The following is a 23,930-nucleotide window of genomic DNA, read 5'->3' as shown; positions in this document are numbered from 1 at the left end:
AGCAATACACAATTAAGATTCTGAAAACATTGTCTCCCTTTAGTATCAGTGCTTTACTACTGCACATGTGCCAGGAAGTACAATAGTATTTAAGAAAGAAGCTCACATACCTGATGCTACTGGTTGCCCACATGCAAAAAAAGATTGTTTGTAGCATGAGGCCCAGGGAAAGAATCAATCCAGGACTGCTTTTCACTGGACACATTAACACATCACAATCAACTACACATTAACACATCACAATCAACTTATACAAATACTCAAGACTACAAAGCTAAGAATTAAACCTGCACCAACAAAGATTTGGGGTATGAATGCTAACAGCTGTGCCACAAGAACACCATGTTCCAAAACAGTAACTGTAGCAAATAACTGGATTAAATATAAACTGATACTTTATTTTTGTTGCGGAATTACACGGACACTCTTTTCTACTTGGGTTTGGATTTGTTTCCCTGCAATAGGACTGTCCACCACTGTTGCTTCTTGCTTTAAACCCAGTGCTGCTGGAATAACTGCTAGCTCCCTATGGCCCTAAATTGGGCAGATTAAATTAACCTTCAGCTCAGGCAGGAATAAACATGAATGATTAGTTCTTATCACTTTACTGCATGGTACACACTATCTCTCTCTTGCTGGCAACACAGATGTTCTCAGCCTTTATTCGTTCAAGGTCCCACAGTGTACCACAAAAATATGTTTGGACCCCCTACACAGGCCATAATATATATGCTCTTGTACTTTGATGAAGCCTTAACCCTTAACTACTCACATTATTTCTCATCTGGTAAGTACTCACATGGTCTACTTTATGTACCAGTGTTAAAACGGCTATTTATATGCATGCTGTGAGGTTGTAACATAAAATATTGCAATAATTTTAAATTGAACTTATTTTTAATGTAATTTAATACCATATTACTGAATAGTATGACACAGTCTAGGACTATCTGAAAATAAACATGTCACCGGTCACACTTTCATCTACTGAAGGATTTGCACATTTCACTTCAGTTGTTTAATGTTCTTTCCAAACAAAATCATTTCAAGAAGAACTTCTCATAATATATCTCGTAATATATACGTAAGTAACCACGCGGAGTACCAAATGCACCATATGGAACTTGTGACTGTGCATTCACTTATAAAACCAGTTGAGGGCACACTGGAGGGAAATCATTGCAACACTGCACTTGTAGTGAATCAAGCGGAGGATAGATGGCGGATGCCTTCAGTAGGTAGGTAGATGGCAGTAGAGAGACAGCTAAAACATAGGCATTGCATTAAGAATCTCCTCCAGGCTTATACTACTGAAGACTGTAGTACTCCAGTCACACCTCAAAACACAGACATTCAAACTAAACAAATTGTTGTGCTTTAAATTAACTAATCTTTATATATAATCTTCATTTGGATCTTGATCTTTGTTTGTCCGCGAATTCCACACATGCGTAGACCACCTTCCAGTTTAGTACGTTGTTGTTACTCACGGATGTCAACAATGTGCCGGAATAACGAAAGGGGTGGTGGACAGTGTTACGCTGGTTAGCTCCTGAGGCCTGGTTAGAGAATGAGATTGCTGAAGATAAAAGGTACCTGCCTACGTAACATATGAATGAAAGAAAGACAGTGGGTAAAATGAATGACAACGTAACAGCACGTTCCGGAAATTATTATTGTTATGTTGTAACCGGCGAGTGCTGCGCGTCTCACAGTTGTACCGTGGCTTGCTCACATGTCAGTGAAGTGATCCCTATTTATGCTTTAAAGAGCCTGGATACCTATGTGTCCCCCTTTTATAACCATTGTATAACCGTGTATATTGCCTTACTCTTTGGATTGCCACAAAGCAACCTGCGAGATTGGAGAAAGGTTGAGAAGAGATCGTGAGAGGAAATGACAGCGTCGTGAAAATGAGGTGGACTGTGAACGGAGAGAAGCAGAAGTGCTCCTACACCACCACATAATTACTGTTCGGACAGTGATTCCGAGTAGGCCGTTCCTATCGAATCAATGTTCAAGGGTTTTCTTTTGTGATTTTGTTTCCCTTATAAAAAATCATAATGCTGTGCGATGAAGGGCCCAGTTCACAACTGGCAGCCGCGTTTAAACAGGGAGCCCTTCACAGACAACTTTAACACGCGCAAGGTAGTTGGGCGCACATGGCTAGTTATTTATAATTATTCACAGTCATCTTGCAGGGAGGGGGGTTGAGAACCACAGCCCAAGACATGTGAAGCACAAGTGTGCATAATGATATCAGGGGCAATCAATCTCTTTGAAAATACAATAGTTACTGAGAAATAATGCAATGAAAACATTTTTGGGTTGGGGGAATAAGCTTACATACGTGGGTTTATGGCATGAGGACATTTTTTTCTAATTAATTGATTTGAGGAATGAGTGCAGAGCAATGGTTATTTATAAGGTATATGATAGATAAAACTGCAATCAACAAACTGGTGACTTTTGCAGTCTACACTGAATTGTAGAATACATGGGTATTTCTGAAAATAGATACCTAAATCAGACTTTTTTGGTACAATAGCTTATACATAACTGAGAAATGATAAAAACATTACAAAGAAAAGTTTTCATAATTATTAAAAAATGCTGGGTTACACGGCATGTAGTGTGGAGTAAAAACAGATCTTCAATGAATCAAATTAAAATTTTAAAGAAATGTAAAAATATTTAAGTATATACAATTAATGATGGAATAATAAGAGATTTTATTTGTTGTATAGCACTTAAAAAAAAAAAAAAAAAAAGACGCTCAGATGGAAGGCACAAACTACTAGAAAGTGTAAATGAAAGATTAACCTTGAGCTGACCTTTTAAACACTTTATGTAAAGGGAAATTAAGAGCAATACTCTGAATATACAGTACCTGTTTGTATGAAAACTTTTTTCATTGATTCATTAAAAGTAAGGCTGAAGTGCATGTAAAGTGCAGCATATCCTGTGGGGACAGAATTTGATCAACTAATAATTGTATTGTGCATCAAATTTAAATCACTCACCTCAGGAACCCCAAGTTTTCGACATGCTTTGATGAAGTTTTCTACATTAAGACGACATTTGGCAGTGCTCAATTTTGGCTTAAAGGAAAAAACAAAACAAAACAAAAAAACAAACAAAAACACAGAATTAGAAATCATGGGGACACAACTAGAATAAGAATAGTGCTGCAAGATTAAGGCTCCAATACATATTCAGATTTAGGCATAACCGATGTCAAGTATGTGCAGTCTCTTTTCCTAAAGATGATATAGTGGTTAGAGAAGAGAAAGCAATATGCACAGCTGAAAAGTTCTAAAAGAAACAGGTTCTGAAAAAAGTTAATGTAAGAATTTAATAAACACTGGCCTTGCTTTCTCTAGCAAGGTGGCAGGAGGATCTCAGCAGCTAACTCACTCACTAAAATGAATTTCTTACTAGAGGATGAAAGAGTGTTGAAAAGTTGAGAAGTAAAAAAAAAACAAAACAAAAAAAGCAGTGGAGAACAAGGAATAAAGACATCCAAAATATGCGAAACAGGGGTCGAAATGGACGTCCATAAAGATACAGTAGGGCAAGACGGCGGGAGCAAAACCAGTCTCTCAGGAGATGTGGGTTCGAATCCCCCCACTGCCACCCACACAACCGGGCCCCTTTTGGGGAGCCGCTAAAGCCCGTTACCGCTGATAACATACCCAAGGGATGAGCCAACGGACAAAGGACACAAGACACTAACATAACAAGGGATAGGTGGAATGGTGCCTTGGTGCTTTTATTAAAACTGCTAGTCAAAACAAAGTGTTCAAAAGTGCAGTGCTCTGTTTTTTTAAATATGCAAGTTTAAAATTCAGATTAAATTGAGATTGAAAAACAATAGCCATCGGATCCTTCATATTCTGTCCGACAAGCCCAGCATCTCTCCAATTCTTTCTGCTGAGCTCACCTGTTGCTTGCTCAGCTGGTGGGGGACACAATGGTTCTTACCACCCAAAACCCTGTCTTAGCTATCACCAAGTGACGTGAGCCAGACTGCTTGGGGTCAGTTGTTCTCTAGTCCTTCTCTCACCCCTGGCGTACCTTGGATCCCTGGGGTAGCACACCACCTCGATTGTTCCCACTCCACAAAAATTAACCAGTGGGGACGATCCGATCCTAGAGCGCTTGAACCTTTAATTCCTTGCGGGCCTACAAGAGTGCTGCTTTTCACCCACATTGCTTGGCTAGTTCTTCCTTTTTCCACAATGCTGTTCTCACGGCTCTGTCTCGTTTTTCTTTCCTCTTCGTCTGTCCCATGCAGGCTCATCTTATACCAGTGTTCCTAACCGTGTACAGGTGAGAACATACTGCAACCTCCAAAGAATTAATGAGGCACAGTGATATAGCGGGTCCGGTTCTCTGAAAGAATGGCTGGGTTTTTAAATAATCCATTGGCCATGTCCGTCTCCGTGAGCGGCTTTTTACTGGCATCTTTTTTGGGACGTGCATATAGCACTCGAACAGCAAGTTTTAACCGAAAGCTGGTTGTTGAAAGACAAAAAACTGATAAAAAGAATGAAATAAGATAGAAGATAATGTTTTGAGGACCTGAGCTATAGGGAAAAGGAAGCAAATGCAGTAAGGTAGTGAAAAGTTAGAGGAAAGTTCACAGAATGAAAGTAACTAATTCCCCAAAAAGATCGCAGAGTGTATGAATACCCAAAGATAACCAGCGCAAATATGAAATGGGATGCCCACCCATATTAAAAGCTTTATTATGAATGATAGGGATCTGTGAACGCCATTTCTGCATAAAACACAACTGTGCCTCAACCTTCCTATAAATCTGAACTGCATATGAAATAATAAAACAGTATAGCTACACTCGTTTCAATAGAGAGCAATTAAGAGGGTGAACAGGGTAGCAAAAAACCAATGAAATAAGGTATGCAAAACTAAGACCCAATTATAAAGATCAAAGTTGGGAAGGGGCATGCTTTAAATTAATTTTATAAGTGCCTGATGGTTATAACAATAAGTGGTTTGATGGCCAGGGAAAACTGAAAAATAAAAACTCCAGCTGGCAAGATGCTTAAGAAATAAACCTGAAGGAGCTGCAAGTTCAAATGACTGCTCAGCTACCACTGGCCATTTTGCCAAACATAAATGTGCTTAAGTATTTCATTATTGTTTTTATGCTTCATCCTAGAAGATTCAAGGTAGTGGGTCTTGTCTGCAGTTGGAATATCCACATTTCTCTAAATAAACTCAGAAATGCCAATTCTATGTCACATTTGTTTTTCCTTGTTTGTCTGTTCAATGAATGTATTGCTATAACATATCAATATGGGTTTGATGTTTATCCATATTGCAAACTGTTTTTATTAATGCTTAAATCAGGAAAATGGGCAGACATTTCCAATTCAGAATATTTATATCTGAAGAAATTAATTTTTCTATATGAATGATAGCACAGTACGTTGCAAAATTCAGTCTCATTTTCACCAAAAATACACTTAGAATAAGAATGTTATTGTTACTAGCATTAAATGTTAGAATAAGCTCACAAACACCATAACAATGTTTCACAATGTATCAGTAACAACCAAAACATTTGACATGTCCACAGCTAACTTGTCTATTTTATAGTTTTAAAGTTGTTTTTTAGCCTTTACTGTGCTCAAACAAATTACATTATGAACATGTTTTACTAAAAGAACAAGAACTAGATATCCAAACTAAGGTCAAGCATTGCTCTTTCAGAAATAATACATTGGGTAAAGAAACTATAATGCGAGAAGAAACTAACTAAGGTGTTGCCAAAAATGCAATGTGAATGTTACTTTTCTTGTTTTAAGTGATGAAATATGTTTACAAATACCACAAAGACAACACAGAATGCTGGCCCGTATGTTTGGGAACAACTGCAAAGTTACGAAAGGCTAGTAACCAGTCTGGAGAGTTTTAATGTTCTGAAGCTGTAAAATTAAGCACTTTTTTCATCACCTTTATAGTTTTTCAATTAAATCACCATATAATAAATGTGCCTTAATGAAAAACAAATTTTCTACATACTGTATGTAAGTGAAGATCACACCTTGCTCTTTCAAAACAAACATATCTGGAGAAGGAATAATACTGTGTGGACAAATTACAGCACAAACAGCAACACTATCATGATGATGATTTACAATTACCGTTGTCATGGTAAAAGTTCAGGAAAACTTGAAAGGACAAAAATAATGTCCTGGAAATACAAAACTACATGCCAAGGAGTTTTAAAAAACACCTATTATAATTTTGCCCACTCTTTACAAAAAAGTTTCTGAATCGGATGAAGATTTGTGCCAGTGTACAAAACAGTGTATATACTGTACTAGCCAATCCGCGGTGTACCATACGCTGCATAATCAGGCCGCTTTTTTTAATGATTTTTAAGCACAGGGAAAAAATTAACATTTGAAAAATCCGTAATTTAATAAACCACCAAGAAAAGTAACATTATAACAATGCACGGTATGAACCAACATACAATTGTCCGTGACTGACAACTGGAGGACCACCGTCACGCCTTCTCCTCCCACAGCGAGGGACGGGGGTGGACGGCGCTCGGGCGCAGAGGGCGGAACAGGAGGAGAGGGGAAGGACGCCCATTCCGCCCCCTCCGTCATGCTAGCCTGCTGATTTCTTGTTCAGTATGCACTTCCTGCTCATGTGCCCACCCCCAACTCATCACCTGAGTCGTTTTCGTCTTTGCACAGACCACATGCACCTGTGAGTTACGTAGACTTTTCATTGTTCTTTGCTGTTCTGGCTGCTTTTCTATATATAATCCACCAAGTCACCCGACCATGGTAGTAGCGGGGGGTTGTGGGTGTGTACAAAGGGCAGGGACGTGATCAGTGCGAGCGTATGACCCGCACTTACTGGAAATTCCTCGTTCATGGGGAACAATTGCAAGCCCCGGTTTCCAGCATGAATGGGGTTCAACGGCTTACCCACGCATCTCTGTGCTGGGTAGACACACGTTGATCCATTCAGTGTAGTGCGCGTGCAGTAAATGAAGATCTCATGGCAAGCCTGAAAGCATAAAACTGGAGCTGTGTGACTCGCGTTCTTTTCGCGGTTCGCTTTTCCTCAACATGAGTCAATTGTATGTGCCAGCCTTGATCTCCGTAAGGGAATAGCAGTGGATAAATCATGGGGTCACAGTTCATATTGAGAACAGAGATACGCTTGCAAGCATCTCCCCTTGGATATATGCAAATGTCGCGTTGTGCAGGAGGTTCCCCGTCTTCACCTACAAAGACAGTAGCAACATCAGTTTGACAGGACGGGGCGTTATACCTTCTCATAACCAGACTTGGATTTTCCATGAACACCATTAGTACAGCAGTAACAGGGTTACTGTGAGTGATAATGTCATGCATATGCATGTAAGACTTTGCGAAGGGATTAACCTGTCGTATCATGTTGCCTAGTTGAAGCAACAAAATGTCACTGCAAGCGCTATTACATTCCTTTTGCAAACGATGACTGGTAGCCTCAGCAAAATTGAAGATATATAGATGACCGTATTGTGGTGACGTGTCAGGATTGGTATATAAAGGAGAGACCTGGTGATAAATTTGATTCTGAAAGCATATGGTCCTTGTCCAGATGGTTGAGCGATGTGTGCGCCCATTGACGCAAAAGCTAACGCAGAGTTGTATTCCCTGATATGATCACAGTAATTTCGGGACAGCGGGTTCTTGCCAGTCAAGGGGTCTTCTAAAAAAAGAGGGGGTTTGGATAGCGGTGGCAAAGACACCTTGCCAGCATGACAACACTTAGTGTAATGTTCGGATTTGATGACCTCTGCTGGCCAATGAAGAGCATTGCAAAAAGCACATAGTGCGGTAGGTAGGCCAATGTTATGTTCTTGGACGTGAATGATGGTATCTTCTTGAAAAGCTGCAGAAAACTGAATGCGATGTTTGTGCATGAACGATTTAGTGCTATGTTGACACTGAAGGGAATTGGAATGAGTTGTTTCATAGCATTGCTGGCAATGTTCACATTGCATAATTCGTTCAGTGGAGTGTGTTTTTAAATGCATGTTGAGATATCTCTGCACTCGGAACGTTTTTGAACAAATTGTTGATTGAAAGATCTGTTTGGAATGCGTTTCTTCAGTGGAGTGTGAGTTTAAATGTGCTTTGAGAGATTTCTGGCGCGTGAAGGTTTTGGAGCAGTGTTGACACTGAAAAGAATTCATCAGGGAACGTGGTTTGAGATGGTTAGTAAGGTATCTGCGTGTGTGAAAGTGTCGCAAAGTTTGCATACAAATGTTTGTGTTGAATGGATCTGCATATGGTTGCGGAGGTCCATCTCACCTGTGAAGTCCTCGTTACAAAATGTGCAATTGAAGGTGAGAGTGGAATGAGTTTGTAAGTGTTTCTTGAGAGCGCGAGTTGTTTGAAGCATTGCTGGCAATGTTCACATTGCATCATTCGGTTAGTGTTGTGTTTTTTTAAATGTGCGTTCAGATATCTCTGCACTCAGAAGCTTTTGGAACAAAAGGTGCATTGAAAGTCCTGTGTGGAATGCGTGTGTTCAGGGGAGTGTGTCTTTAAATGTTTTTCAGGAAGAGGAGAGTGGGCAGGTGACGTCACATTAGTGTGGCGAGCAAGTGGGTGTGTACCCTGTGTGCACATACTGACGGTGTCAAAAGATGTCACCAGAAGGTTATCACGTGTGTATTTGAGAGGCATGAGAACCTCGTAATGCCCATGATCCAAAGGACCGCTAAAGAGCCGGGATATGGAGAGACGTTGGGCTGGATTGTAAACTCGAGGAGAGGCATGAGGACGTTCTTGGAAGTAAATGGTGATAGTAGCTGGAAGGATTTGGGACATTGCCACAATTTCTGCCTCGCCACCATAGACTCTGGACGTATTCATGTAGTCAGTGTATTGTTGAGCAGACTGTATAACAATGCCTCTGTGACTAACAACAACGGACACCACATCGCCGAAGTTAACCCAATGTTGGCAAACAAAGCCAACAGCCATGTTGCGAAGTTTGAGAGCAACAGTTTCGTCAATGAATTTTTCCAGAAAAACCCGACTGATAGAAACAAACAGTTACCTGATGCTGGAATTTCTATAACATTGAAAGACGTGTTGTTTCCATGAAATACATTTGAAGCGGTAGCCATGGAGGGCAAATGAACAGTCAACGTGGCTCACAGCTGGATTTGGACCGCAGCACAGACCAAAGCGAGTGAGTATGTGTTTGATGAGCTGTTCGAGTTGGTGGGCAGTGCTCTGAGATGCGTTCCCTATCACGTGGGAGGAGGGGTAGAGTTTCTGGGCGGGGCTTCGTTGTTCCTTGCCCATGGTTTTCAATGGTGGACGCGGTCGGGTGTCGTAACCGAAAAGAATAATGAAAAGTCAACGTGGCTCAGAGGTGTATGTGGACTCCTAGCACAGATGAAAGCGACTTATGGGGTGGTTGGTGAGATTGTTGCTTCCGGGCACATGGGCAGGCAGTGTGAATGCCTAGAGAGCGAGGGTGAACGCGGGTCGGGGAATAAGGAGTGTTGGTGGGCGGGGAAACGTTTTCCGTGTTCCTGCAGGACCATCTAAGACGACGCATGTTTGTCGTGGACGCGGGCCGGGGAATAAGGAGTGTTGGTAGGCGGGGAAACGTTTTCCGTGTTCCTGCAGGACCATCTAAGAAGACGCATGTTTGTCGTGGATGCGAATTGCTGAATGTAGCGTGTAAAACAGTTTGCGATGGTGCACGAGGTTGTGCGTCGTAACCGAAAAGTCAACGTGGCTCAGAGGTGCATGTGGACTGTAGCACAGACAAACAGAAATGACGGCGTGTTTTCCGAGGCGTCGCGTCCGAGTTGGTGGGCGTGGCTCTGCGAGTTGTCGTCGTATCCAATAGTCTTAGAGTTGGTGGGCGTGGCTGTCTTGCGTGCTTTCCATGGGTGTCTACTTGTCAAAGGCTTAGTGAATTATATTATATATATATATATATATATATATATATATAGATAAGAGGATCTGGGTGCACCTGGAGTACATCCGGGTGCCAGAGCAGCACTTCCGCCGCACAAGGAAGTGTTGATGGATGATTTCCGGAGAATTCCTGGAGCACTTTTAGGTGCGGTATATAAGCGGATGCCTCACTCTGTTCAAGGAGCCAGAGTCGGGAGGTGGAGGACAACGCTTGCTGGCAGAAAAGAAAGAAAGAAAGAAAGAAAGAACTGTGCAGTAGTTGTGAGCTATAGAGTGTTGTGTTATGCAAAGAAAAGGAAAATAAAGCGTGTGCTTTTAGGCTTCTGTCTCAGAGCCTGTCTGTGTCCGGGTTTAGGGGGCTGTATTCCCCAATATTCCACTATATACTACTCATTTGTATTAGGCAGTTAAGCACAATGCGAGCTATAACAGTGATGATTGTGCACAAAAGAACCATGATTTTATGGTTCTGTTATTTAAAATTTATTTGTGTATTTATTTAAGCTTTTGGTATGTAGTCTTGAAGCATGGCAGTCCAAAAGGAATGTATTGTATTAGATTTCACAAATATTATAGTAACTCCCAGAGGGTGTTTTTGGTTGTCAGGCATCGTTTCTGTTACATAAAATTGTTCAATACACTAACTGGAATAATTTAATATTCATAGGCAAGTGTTTATTAAAACTGTTTTGTTTTAGAAATTATCAAAATATTTCTGCTTTATAGAAAAATATTAACATTCTTGAATGAAATACAATAAATTGTGGTTAATACACAATTTTTTTAATCAAACACCAGCCCTGATATATATACACACACCCACTGTATACAATAAAAACATACTGTACTTACATAATTAATATTAATCTGCTCCAATAGGTACGATTACTTACCACAGCAGGGGAGGGAATGTAAATAATGGAAACAGATCGAGGCCTCATGTGATTAACTAGCTGGCAAAGGGTGGCACCATTTGAAAGTGCTTCACTTAGATCTTCAGGAAGAATAATTCGTAACTTTGACTCAATAATCTACAAAAAAAAGTTTGCAAAAGGATAATGTAGAAATATTTTCAAACTTACAAATATAGTAGAAAACAATCTAGAATTTGTGGCTAGACTTGCTGCATAAAGAAATATAGCACACTTTTTATTAATTGCTTAAAACAAAAAAATTTAAAGGATAACTTTGGTATTCTTCACAATGGTATATGTTAATTTGCCATATGAAGGTGTGTTCTAAAGTAAAAAAATTTTTTAATACATTTTAAAAAACATGTTCAGTCATGCAGTTTAAAATGGGTTTCAAATGGCATGAGTCCAATTATGAAAACAAAAGCGATAGAACTTATTGAATATACCCACATTTTGAAGTGGTAAAGGTTTCGATTTAAGAAAACTTTATTTACACATTTCAGAGGTGTACCTGTGACAAGTAATACATTTTATCACAGGTTCTTGGTACAGTTTTTTAGAGGTAGAAATACATTTACTTTTTCCTTGCAAAGTCACAGCATCCATCATGGGTTCACTTATTTTTTCCACAGGTGCACCACCAATAGCCTAACTGTAGTTTCAGGCTGAATATTTTCCTCCTTTTGTCTCACTAATTATGGTTCATCAAGGGTTATGTTCTGTATTGTCGAGCTCCGGGTTAACAGCAACGGCCACCAGTACTGTCAGCCAACAGGGTACTGGCGGAAATTGGGCTACTGTTGGCCGAAGGAGAAGAGGGGGGAGACGTGTCCGGATGAAGGAGGAGAGAAGGAAGGTAAAGAGAGTGGAACTGAGGGTAGGAGCTTTGAATGTTGGCAGTATGACTGGGAAGGGGAGAGAGTTAGCCAATATGATGGAGAGAAAGAATGTTGATATATTTTGCGTGCAAGAGACTCGATGGAAGGGGAGTAAGGCCAGGTGGATCGGAGGTGGATTCAAATTTTTCTGTCATGGTGTGAATAGGAGGAGAAATAGAGTAGGAGTTTTTCTGAAGGAACGGTATGTCAAGAGTGTTTTGGAAGTGAAAAGAGTGTCAGACAGAGTAATGATTATGAAGCTGGAAATTGCAGGTGTGATGATAAATGTTGTTAGTGCATATGCACCGCAAGGTGGGTGTGCAATGGATGAGAATAAAGATTTTTGGAGTGAGTTGGATGAAGTTATGAGCAGTGTACCCAAGGGACAGAAAGTGGTGATTGGAGCGGATTTCAATGGGCATGTTGGTGAAGGGAACAGTGGAGACAAGGAAGTGATGGGTAGGTATGGTGTCAAGGAGAGAAATGAAGAAGGTCAGAGGATAGTGGATTTTGCCAAAAGGATGGACATGGCTGTGGTGAATACATATTTTAAGAAGAGGGAGGACATAGGGTGATGTACAAGAGTGGAGGAAAATGCACACAGGTAGATTATATCCTATGCAGAAGAGTCAATCTACAGGAGATTGAAGACTGCAAAGTGGTGGCAGGGAAAAGTGTAGTTAAGCAGCATAGGAGGGTAGGAGATCAAGAAGAGGAAGAGAGTGAGGGCAGAGCCAAGGATCAAATGGTGGAAGTTGAAAAAGGAAGACTGCAAGGCTGAGTTTAGGGAGGAGGTGAGACAGGCACTGGGTGGCAGTGAAGAGTTACCAGACAGCTGTGAAACTACAGCAGATGTAGTAAGGGTGACAGCAAGAAGGGTGCTTGGCGTGACATCTGGACAGAGGAAGGAGGAAAAGGAAACCTGGTGGTGGAATGGGGAAATACAGGAGAGTATACAGAGGAAGAGGATGGCAAAGAAGAAGTGGGATAGTGAGAGAGATGCAGAAAGTAGACAAGAGTACAAGGAGATAAAGCGCAAGGTGAAGAGAGAGGTGGCAAAGGCTAAAGAAAAAGCATATGATGAGTTGTATGAGAGGTTGGACACTAAAGAGGGAGAAAAGGACCTGTACCAATTGGCTAGACAGAGGGACCGAGCTGAGAAAGATATGCAGCAGGTTAGGGTAATAAAGGATAAAGATGGAAACGTACTCACAAGCGAGGAGAGTGTGTTGAGCAGATGGAAAGAGTACTTTGAGAGGCTGATGAATGAAGAGAACGAAAGAGAGAAGAGGTTGGTCTAGATGACATACCTGTGGCAGCATGGAGGTGTTTAGGAGAGATGGCAGTAGAGTTTTTAACCAGATTGTTTAATGGAATCTTACATCTTGCCTGAAGAAGGGGCCTGAGTTGCCCTGAAAGCTTGCTTATTGTAATCTTTTTAGTTAGCCAATAAAAGGTGTCATTTTACTTGGCTTTTCTCTACATTCATAATGGCTAACACGGTACAACACCCTAGTACTATGGAATCTTGGAAAGTGAGAGGATGCCTGAGGAGTGGAGAAGAAGTGTACTGGTGCCGATATTTAAGAATAAGGGGGGATGTGCAGGACTGTAGTAACTACAGGGGGGTAAAATTGAGGAGCCACAGCATGAAGTTATGGGAAAGAGTAGTGGAAGCTAGGTTAAGAAGTGAGGTGATGGTTAGTGAGCAGCAGTATGGTTTCATGCCAAGAAAAAGCACCACAGATGCGATTTTTGCTCGGAGGGCATTGATGGAGAAGTATACAGAAGGCCAGAAGGAGTTGCATTGCGTCTTTGTGGACCTGGAGAAAGCATATGACAGGGTGCCTCGAGAGGAGCTGTGGTATTGTATGATGAAGTCGGGAGTGGCAGAGAAGTACGTAAGAGTTGTACAGGATATGTACGAGGGAAGGGACAGGTTGACAGACGAGATTAGACAGGAGTCTCCTTGGACTATGATATTTGCTGATGTCATTGTGATCTGTAGCGATAGTAGTGAGCAGGTTGAGGAGACCCTGGAGAGGTGGAGATATGCTCTAGAGAGGAGAGGAATGAAGGTCAGTAGAAACATGACAGAATATGTGTGTGTAAATGAGAGGGAGGTCAGTGGAATGGTGAGGATGCAAGGAGTAGAGCTGGTGATGGTGGATGAGTTTAAATACTTGGGATCAACAGTACAGAGGAATGGGGATTGTAGAAGAGAGGTGAAGAAGAGAGTGCAGGCAGGATGGAATGGGTGGAGAAGGTTTGTGACAGACAGATATCAGCAAGAGTGAAAGGGAAGGTCTACAGGATGGTAGTGAGACCGGCTATGTTATATGGGTTGGAGACGGTGGCACTGACCAGAAAGCAGGAGACAAAGCTAGAGGTAGCAGAGATAAAGATGCTAAGAATTGCACTGGGTGTGACAAGGATGGATAGGATTAGAAATGAGTACATTAGAGGGTCAGCTCAGGTTGAACAGTTGGGAGACAAAGTCAGAGAGGTGAGATTGCGTTGGTTTGGACATGTGCAGAGGAGAGATGATGAGTATATTGGGAGAAGGAGGCTAAGGATAGAGCTGCCAGGCAAGAGAAAAAGAGGAAGGCCCAAGAGAAGGTTTATGGATGTGGTGAGAGAGGACATGCAGGTGATGGCTGTAACAGAATAAGATGATGAGGATAGGAAGATATGGAAAAAGATGATCCGCTGTGGCGACCCCTAATGGGATCAGCTGGAAAGAAGAAGAAGAAGGGTTATGTTCTGTTATGGCTTGTAATAAACTACATTCTTCATCAAAGTATAATGAAAATCTGATACTGTGGCAGAGCTATCAGTATGCTATGAAATCAACTGATTTAAGTACTCCGTGTTGTCAAACTATTGACTATGGGATTCAAAACATGTGCCAGCCGTACATGCATAATCAAATCCTATCCCTTTATACACAATGCTAGTGCAAATTGAGATTCAGTAGTTGACGGTAAATGTGCAATCAAATCATAGGGATCCCTGACCCCCCCCAATTCTAATCTGTGTTTCTCATTAGGTAAAGTTTCATGTGCCATTAGTTCTTCCAGCTACAACCTCTGTGCAATCTTGGATGCATGTCAGCATCATGCAAAGAAAAATAAGTATTTATTGTTGCATTTTCACATTGTTGGGTATGCCATGCCTCTGACCGTGCTGCCAGTCAGAATTGTGTTTATTACTTGTGGTGTGTGCCATCTACTGTGCTGATCTCATTTCTCTGAGAGGAAAATGGTGCAGGCTATGTGCTGACTATAAAGCCATTCACAGTGATTTGATATATGGTTTATTTTACTGAAGTCATGAACAGTGGAATCAGTGGCTACGTGATTGTGCAAGACCACCTGAGGTTACTCTGAAGAAGCTGCAGAGGCTCAGACTGGTTAAACTATGTATACAACAAGTGTTGCCTAGGTGCTTCAGCAGTCACAGCTTTCTGGGAGAGTGGCAAAAAGTAAACCAGCGCTGAGACAAAAAACAAAAAAACAAATGTGCATGTGACAGTGTATCCTGCTCAGTCATGCAAGTTTCCATTTTCTTACTGGTTATTTCACTAATTTCTGCAGTTGTCTATATGAAGGAAGCTTGCACAAAGAGAAATGACCGAACTCAGCAAGGTAAAGAGAGTGGCATAGCTCCGAAAGAGTTACATGTAATTATAAAAATGTAAAAGTTTTCTTCCCATTTTGTTGGGTGAACCACATAATAATGAAATTCACATAAGTGTTGTAAGATTTGTTTGATTAATATCACTTGTTATGAGCAGAACATTCTTTTAATGCAGAAATTCTTGTCTGCCAATAGCAGAAATTAAAATTATAATAATGGTAGTATTGATAGTACTTTCCTCCTAAGGGTAGGATATTTAGAATCAAACGAAGGCTTCCTTAAAGAAAATGCTTTTTGTTGGATTCAAACACAGATTTTTACTGCTACTGACCTGAGAACATGCCACACACATTGCCTATGTGAGAAACACATGGACATCAAATCATTCATTACCATCACCTGAACTGTTTTGGTTTTGCAAAACACCAAAATATTTGAAATGTCACATAGTCTATTTTATTGATCCAAAGGCAACCTACATGCAAATTTTGTAAAAATCACTTCAGCCATTTTTGTATGATTGGCTTACAAATAACAGGTAAACAAACCAGAAAGATGTAATCTGAGAGTTGAAAAGAAAAGTCTTTATAGTGTGCATGGACAAAAGCATCAAATAATGCTGAAAAATTCAAAAGACAGACAGAGGGTATTGTGATTTTATTGCAATAGATTGTACAGTTATTAAATTGTTTAGTGTTTTACAATAATACTGTACCAAACTTAGAGTATTACCTAGAGTTATTGTGCCAAAGAACTTCTGTCCTGACAACTTAGTCACACAGACAGAAAGTGTGCATGAATCTATTAAAATAGAACTCAAAATTTTGACAGCGTCACAATACTTTTTCCATATATACTGAAGGTTTAAATACAAGTTAAAAATATTAATATAAATATACTAGGGGGCTCTGCACCCTGCTCGCTTCACTCGTCAACCCCTCGCTCAACGAATCGTACTATATTTTTGGATAAACACGAATATCAACTCTGTCTTTCATATCTCCATCTTTCGAAACTATTATTGCTTACAATTCGTCACATGTTGGTTTATTATATATGCGAGCATGATTTTTTGGATTCATATAGAAATCCAAGAAAACTTTTGTCTGTGTTTTTCAGACAAATTTTGTGTAAAATGTGATACTTTTGGACGTAAGGATTTGTATCCATTATTGGCTGTCGAATTTCTAATACTTCTCATCATTTAACTCTTTCGATTCTTTGTTGCGTTGCTTCTCTGTGATCATAAATATAAACCTGACCTAATTGTGGTTTGTTTGAAATTAAACTTGTAGGAGCTCTGTCATATCACCTATGTCCATATATTCATCTCTTTTAGCTGTTCCGTTATTTCACACTTCTGAATTTTTAGTACTTTCATAATCTCTAACCTGCTCTGCATATGTATCGCGCCAATGTTTTTGAACCTCTTTACGACATTCTACTTTGTCGTCTTCTCTTTGTCTTTTCTTCTTCTACTGTTTGTCTTTTATTTCCGCCCCCGCTTGGACCTGTTAGACCTCTTGGCACAAAGTCTCGTCTTGCGGGACGTGAAATTACCTCTCTGAAAATGTCTAGTCTCATCTCTCTGAAAAACTCTTGTCCCGTCCCAAGAATTTTTTATATAATAGAGAGATATATAAATATAATATACACTTCTAAAACAAACACAATTACAAATAAATTTGACTATTCAAGCCTCTGCAAATACAAATAGGTTCAATTCAGTCAGGAGGATTTTTCAATAATTCAATAAAACACACATGTCTAAAAGACATATTTGCCAAAAAGGATTTATATAAATATATATACAGTGCATCAGGAACGTATTCACAGCGCATCACTTTTTCCACATTTTGTTATGTTACAGCCTTATTCCAAAATGGATTAAATTCATTTTTTTCCTCAGAATTCTACACACAACACCCCTATAATGACAACGTGAAAAAAGTTTACTTGAGGTTTTTGCAAATGCTGTAACATAACAAAATGTGGAAAAAGTGATGTGCTGTGAATACTTTCCGGATACACTGTATACATACAGATCAACAGACAGATATATATCATCTCTTTTTTTGTATGTATTTAAATATAAAAATTCCCTAAAAATTTGCAGAGCAGCCTGCTTAAGCAAACTCATTTTTTCCCCAACCCTAACGACCTATTTAGACACAGGGTGGCAGCAGCAGATAGCAGTATGAATTAGCTGGGGTGCATCGATTCATATGAGACTATGTGCACTGATGACCCCCCGTGGAGTTCTGGGTTACAAGGCTGGATTTTTAAGTCACGGTCTTGCTCAATATGCACTGGAAGTGTTGTGTTGTCCGGCTCCCAGCTTATTTGAGTGGACTTTCATTGCTGCAGGTTGGATGGATGGATGGATGGATGGATACTTTATTAATCCCAGGGGGAAATTCACATACTCCAGCAGCAAAAAATATTAAAGAGTAATAAAAAATGCAGGTAAAAAACAGACAATAACTTGAATAATGTTCAACGTTTACCCCCTCTGGTGGAATTGAAGAGTCGCATAGTTTGGGGGAGGAATGATCTTCTCAGTCTGTCAGTGGAGCAGGACAGTGACAGCAGTCTGTCGCTGAAACTGCTCCTCTGTCTGGAGATGACACTGTTTAATGGATGTAGTGGATTCTCCATAATTGATAGGAGCCTGCTGAGTGCCCGTTGCTCTGCTACGGATGTCAAACCGTCCAGCTCTATGCCAACAATAGAGCCTGCCTTCCTCACCAGTTTGTCCAGGCGTGAGGCATCCTTCTTCTTAATGCTGCCTCCCCAGCACACCACTGCGTAGAAGAGGGCACTCGCCACAACCATCTGATAGAACATCTGCAGCATCTTACTGCAGATGTTGAAGGATGCCAGTCTTCTAAGGAAGTACAGGCGGCTCTGTCCTTTCTTGCACAGAGAATCAGTATTGGCAGTCCAGTCCAATTTATCGTCCAGCTGCACTCCCAGGTATTTATAGGTCTGCACCCTCTGCACACAGTCACCTCTGATGATCACGGGGTCCATGAGGGGCCTGGGTCTCCTAAAATCCACCACCAGTTCCTTGGTTTTGCTGGTGTTCAGTTGTAGGTGGTTTAAGTCGCACCATTTAACAAAGTCCTTGATGAGGTTTCTATACTCCTCCTCCTGCCCACTCCTGATGCAGCCCACGATAGCAGTGTCGTCAGCAAACTTTTGCACGTGGCAGGACTCCGAGTTATATTGGAAGTCCGATGTATATAGGCTGAATAGGACCGGAGAAAGTACAGTCCCCTGCGGCGCTCCTGTGTTGCTGACCACAATGTCAGATCTGCAATTCCCGAGACGCACATACTGAGGTCTGTTTGTAAAATAGTCCACGATCTATGCCACCAGGTATGAATCTATTCCCATCTCTGTCAGCTTGTCCCTAAGGAGCAGAGGTTGGATGGTGTTGAAGGCGCTAGAGAAGTCTTGAAACATAATTCTTACAGCGCCACTGCCTCTGTCCAAGTGGGAGAGGGATCGATGTAGCATATAGATGATGGCATCTTCCGCTCCCACCTTCTCCTGGTATGCGAACTGCAGAGGGTCGAGGGAGTGTTGGACCTGTGGCCTCAGGTGGTGAAGCAGCAGCCGCTCCATGGTCTTCATCACATGTGATGTTAGAGCGACAGGCCGGAAGTCATTCAGCTCACCAGGACGTGATACCTTTGGGACTGGGGTGATGCAAGATGTTTTCCAAAGCCTCGGGACTTTCCCCTGTTCCAGGCTCAGGTTGAAGATGCGCTGTAGAGGACCCCCCAGCTCTGATGCACAGACCTTCAGCAGTCGTGGCGATACTCCATCTGGACCTGCTGCTTTGCTGGCACGAAGTTTCCTCAGCTCTCTGCTCACTTGCGCTGCTGTAATTGTGGGTGGGGGATGTCTCTCCTATGTTGGTATCATCAGAAGGATGTGTAGAGAGTGCAGTACTCCGAGGTGAGAGTGGGTTAGGGTGGTCAAACCTGTTAAAGAAGATGTTCATTTGGTTTGCTCTCTTCACGTCTCTCTCGATGGTGGTACCCCGCTTCGAGCTGCAGCCAGTGATGATCTTCATCCCATCCCACACTTCCTTCATGCTGTTGTTCTGCAACTTCTGCTCCAGCTTTCTCCTGTACTGCTCCTTCGCCGCCCTGAGTTGGACTCGGAGTTCCTTCTGCACGCGCTTGAGCTCATGCTGATCACCATCTTTAAAGGCCCTTTTCTTCTGGTTCAAAAGGCCCTTGATGTTACTTGTAATCCATGGCTTGTTGTTAGCATAGCAGCGTACTGTTCTTACTGGAACTACAATGTCCATACAGAAGTTGATGTAGTCAGTAGTGCAGTCAACAACCTCCTCAATGTTCTCACTATGTGATCCCTGCAGGATATCCCAGTCTGTAGTTCCAAAACATTGTCTCAGAGCATTCTCAGCCTCCGGGGTCCACTTCCTGAATGATCGTGTGGTTACAGGTAGGACTCTCACTTTTGGTTTGTAGTGAGGCTGAAGCAGAACCAGGTTATGATCTCCTTTCCCAAGCAAGCAAGTAAGGTCAGCCTGTTCTCAAATTTGAGCCAACCCTCATTGAATTCATGCTTTCTGCTTGTAAATTTTGTTGTTCTGTTATTAAATGCTATCACTGTTATCACAGATGTATCTGTAGGGGCCAAGCTTCAGTGAATTCATGCTTCCTGCTCCCATTGCCACTCTCAGCAAGAAATTTTACTGTTCTGCTGTTTAATTCATCTGTCCAGCATAGATGCTTCCCTAGCCTCCTGGTACACTTAATATAAAAGACCATCGCATCATTATAATCCTCTTAAAACTAGTCGAGATTCACACTTCCCTATTGACTCCAATGCATTTGTATGTTTGATGAAATTCCTGAAACTTGTGTTTTTCTAATACTTGAGGCAAAGTGAATTCATTATTAAAGAATAAATAAAGAAACACCTACCTTCCTAAGTTGGACAATTTGCTCCTGATCTTCCTGATGGTCAGAACCCCTAGTGCGGAGAGCTGACCTGGAATCTGGCACACCAGCATCCACAAGTGAGTGAACAGAACCTAAAAAAATGCATTAATATCAATTTCCTTAATTACACACATGATTTTTTGGATCTGAATAGCATTAACATACAGGGTCAGTGTGGGGGTGGGAAGATAGCTGTGAGCTTAATTAGGTTTGTTGTACAGTAAGCACAAAATGTTACCTGAATTCTTGACATTATTTTTGGAGGCAGAGCGGAAAAGAAAGCTGCTTGGCTTCTGAGCCACACCTCCCTCTTTAGGTGATGGAAGATTGCTTTTCAAGTCTTGAGTTTGATCTGTAACATTAAGAAAAACACAGATCAACCTGGTGTGGAGTAAACCAACCTTTTTTTATGTGGGCTTATCTAGTATCTCTCATATAAAGAGACAAGTTGTCTTGAAAGTTTAAAAATGTACTTGTGTGGCAACACTTTTGAAGCACTATATGCAGTTTAGATCTCCACATTACAAAGAACAGAATTAAAACAAAGCTAGAGAAATATACTGAAGTTCTACTTCACTTCTTTCAAAGTTACAGCATGTTTGCAATTTAGAAACACTAAATAAGAATAATCTTGTGAGCAATAGTAAGTGACTAAAAGACAAAAAAGGATTCCATATTCATATCAACCTGCCCAGAAGGAACTTTTAATATAGTATGTCTAGAAGGGTGTGGGCAACCAGTTGGCCTAGATTTCTAAACTGTTTTTTTGACTTGACGAAAATTAAAAGCCTTTTAAACATCATAAATTAATGGATGTCACCTGCCTAACAAATTATTCAATTACCCTATTTTCGTCTTTTAATCATTTTTGATGTGGTCATTCTGATGAGTCAATGTGAAATGAACAGTTCAAAAAATGTAAATCGACACTCATCTCTTTATGCTAGAATACCACACACTTTTATGTTTATATGTATTGTTCCTATACACAACACATATATCCCCCTGCACAACCCATAATTTTTCATCTAAACTTCAAATATCCATCCATCCATTGTCCAACCCGCTGAATCCGAACACAGGGTCACGGGGGTCTGCTGGAGCCAATCCCAGCCAACACAGGGCACAAGGCAGGAAACAATCCTGGGCAGGGTGCCAACCCACTGCAGGACACACACAAACACACCCACACACCAAGCACACACTAGGGCCAATTTAGAATCCCCAATCCACCTAACCTGCATGTCTTTGGACTGTGGGAGGAAACCGGAGCGCCCGGAGAAAACCCACGCAGACACGGGGAGAACATGCAAACTCCACGCAGGGAGGACCCGGGAAGCGAACCCAGGTCCCCAGGTCTCCCAACTGCGAGGCAGCAGCGCTACCCACTGCGCCACCGTGCCGCCCAACTTCAAATATAAAAAATATAAAACTACAATTTCCAATAAAACAGAGTGATCACCTTTGCTCATTTATCAATGTAAACAGCCAAAGGAAACATACCAGGATTTCATTTTACTGAATAAAAATATGAAAATTACCTAAGATCACTAAACTAAAGCACACAATTTAAAATATTTAAGACATGAGGAGTCTAAACTGACATTAACAATTCCAAACTCCTTGTCAGAGCTTAATAAAAAATATTTATAAAATTATAAATTGCTACAGAACATTTCCTTTTATCATTACAGCTGAGACACATATATACCCTTAATAAACAAAGTTATACGTAAAAATTGAAATTCACCTACATTTAAGTGGTTTGGAAGGGACAAATTCAGCGTAACAGAGTCAGCTAAAATCCTTTCATGCTAGCACATCACACAGCCCTGTGGCTAAATGTTGTGACGAGAAAGGGTTAATCTGTACAACAAAGCAACACAGCAAAATTTATGCTATATACATATTACCTACCTGTAGTTACCCGATGTCTGGAAACTGGACTGGTCATCTGTTCTGCACTCTGTGGTGGTGGGGAGGGGCCGGGGACAAAATAACAAGGGATTAAAAGGAACTTTCAAAGTAAGTAAAGGTCTTAAATGGAACAGTAAATACAGAACTTTTAGGGTGTTAGAAAGCATCATCTGAATTCCAAAGGATGGCCTGTGCTTTCTAGCCATGAAATCATAAAGCATAACAGGCAAGACATGTACAGGCCCACAGGTCCTCAAATTCCCACATGCTTGATACTTTACAAATGTTCATAATCAGCAGGACTGCTAACAGAAGTCAGTCTGAAAGACCACAAGATACTGATTAAACTGTAGGTGATGTTGTAGGTTTTGAAGAAAGTTGAAGACAAAGCTGTCTGGACCTGTGACTAGATACAGTATTAAAACAAGGGCTGGATTACAAAATGTGTTACATTATGAACTTGGCATAGTGACAAAAGGTAATGAGCACCGAATGCAAATAGGTACTGTGTATATCAAGTAGATTGTTTACATGTGTAGTTTGCAATTATGTTTCTAACATTGCTATCTACATTTAATACCACAGTGCCATTTTTGGTCTTTGCCAGACATAACGTTTGGAATTCTGCCCAAAGAGACAAATTTTTGTCTAATTTGATCAGAGAATCTTTTGACGCTTTCAGAGTCTTTGAAATTATGTTTGGCAAACTCCACAAGACTTCCGTCTAGCCAGTCTACCATAAATGTTTGATTAATGAAGTACTGTTGAGATGGTTGTCCTGACTGTTATCTCCTACCTCAGCAGTGGACTTCTCCTAATGTGACCACGAGGTTCTTGATCCTGAGTGACCCTGAAATTCTAGAAAGAGGTCGTGGTTGTTTTAAACTTCTTCTATTTCAAAATCATTGAGGTAACTGTGCCTCCGTTCTGCTGCACGGGCTCTTACTCTCATGTCATCCTAGGGTTGCCTGAGGAATGGCAATGGGGACCTGAGCCCAGACTTAAAGTTTGTCTGCACCTGTCTGTGGGTGTCCCCTCGCACTGTAAGGTCTGGACAGGATAACTGGAGGAGACGCCAGTTTTTACAGGGAAGAATTGGGGCTTGTGAGTTTTTTTAAGACCGTCTCTACTCAGATTTGAACCTCTGTTTTTAAAGCAATGTTTATTTATTGGATTTTAACTTCCACATTGTTCACTGTTTGCTTTATAGCTTATTTATTTAGTTAACATTTTTGGAACTACGGCACTGCACTATTGTTTTGAACACTGCTTGTTTACAATAAAAGCACTGAAACACTTTTGCAAAATCCCCTTGCTTTGTGTAAGTGTCCTCATCCATTGCTTCATCCCAGTCATGACCATCAATGATCCAGGTTCAAGAGGTTCCCTGGATGGAACGTGTGCAGCGAACCCTGCACTGTCACATGACCATAACATAATACAAATCTCAGTGTTTTGGAAGAGTGCAAATGCAAATACCCAAACTGCTGAGTTTAACTTTGGTAGGGCAGATCTTAAACAGAGATGACAAAGTCTAAGGGGGATGGACTGGGATAAGCTTTTAACTGTGGAAATAGTCGAGGAGCAGTGGGGCAGGTTTAAAAACATTTCACA

The 23,930-nt window shown here is 41.0% G+C and overlaps 1 protein-coding gene across 5 annotated transcripts in view; it reads right to left on the bottom strand.

The window, feature by feature from the left end:
• The window catches only part of lrch4 (leucine-rich repeats and calponin homology (CH) domain containing 4), a 202,401-nt gene that overhangs the window by 11,784 nt on the left and 166,687 nt on the right, over window positions 1-23,930 (bottom strand). For 2 of the 5 annotated variants that reach the window (XM_051924068.1, XM_051924070.1), the window contains exons 14-18: window positions 22,318-22,365; window positions 20,638-20,758; window positions 20,382-20,491; window positions 10,880-11,017; window positions 3,024-3,101 (exon numbers count right to left, since the gene is read on the bottom strand). In XM_051924068.1, the coding sequence (XP_051780028.1) occupies window positions 3,024-3,101; window positions 10,880-11,017; window positions 20,382-20,491; window positions 20,638-20,758; window positions 22,318-22,365 (495 nt within the window). Of the gene's footprint in view, window positions 1-3,023; window positions 3,102-10,879; window positions 11,018-20,381; window positions 20,492-20,637; window positions 20,759-22,316; window positions 22,366-23,930 lie in introns of all 5 variants that reach the window. The other 3 variants (XM_028798171.2, XM_051924069.1, XM_028798170.2) reach the window with 3 other exon arrangements.

The sequence above is a fragment of the Erpetoichthys calabaricus genome, chromosome 3 (genome assembly GCF_900747795.2).
Source record: "Erpetoichthys calabaricus chromosome 3, fErpCal1.3, whole genome shotgun sequence".
Classification (NCBI taxonomy): Eukaryota; Metazoa; Chordata; class Cladistia; order Polypteriformes; family Polypteridae; genus Erpetoichthys; species Erpetoichthys calabaricus.
The sequence above is the reverse complement of the archived record's forward strand: the minus strand, read 5'-3'. Positions and strand labels throughout refer to the sequence as shown.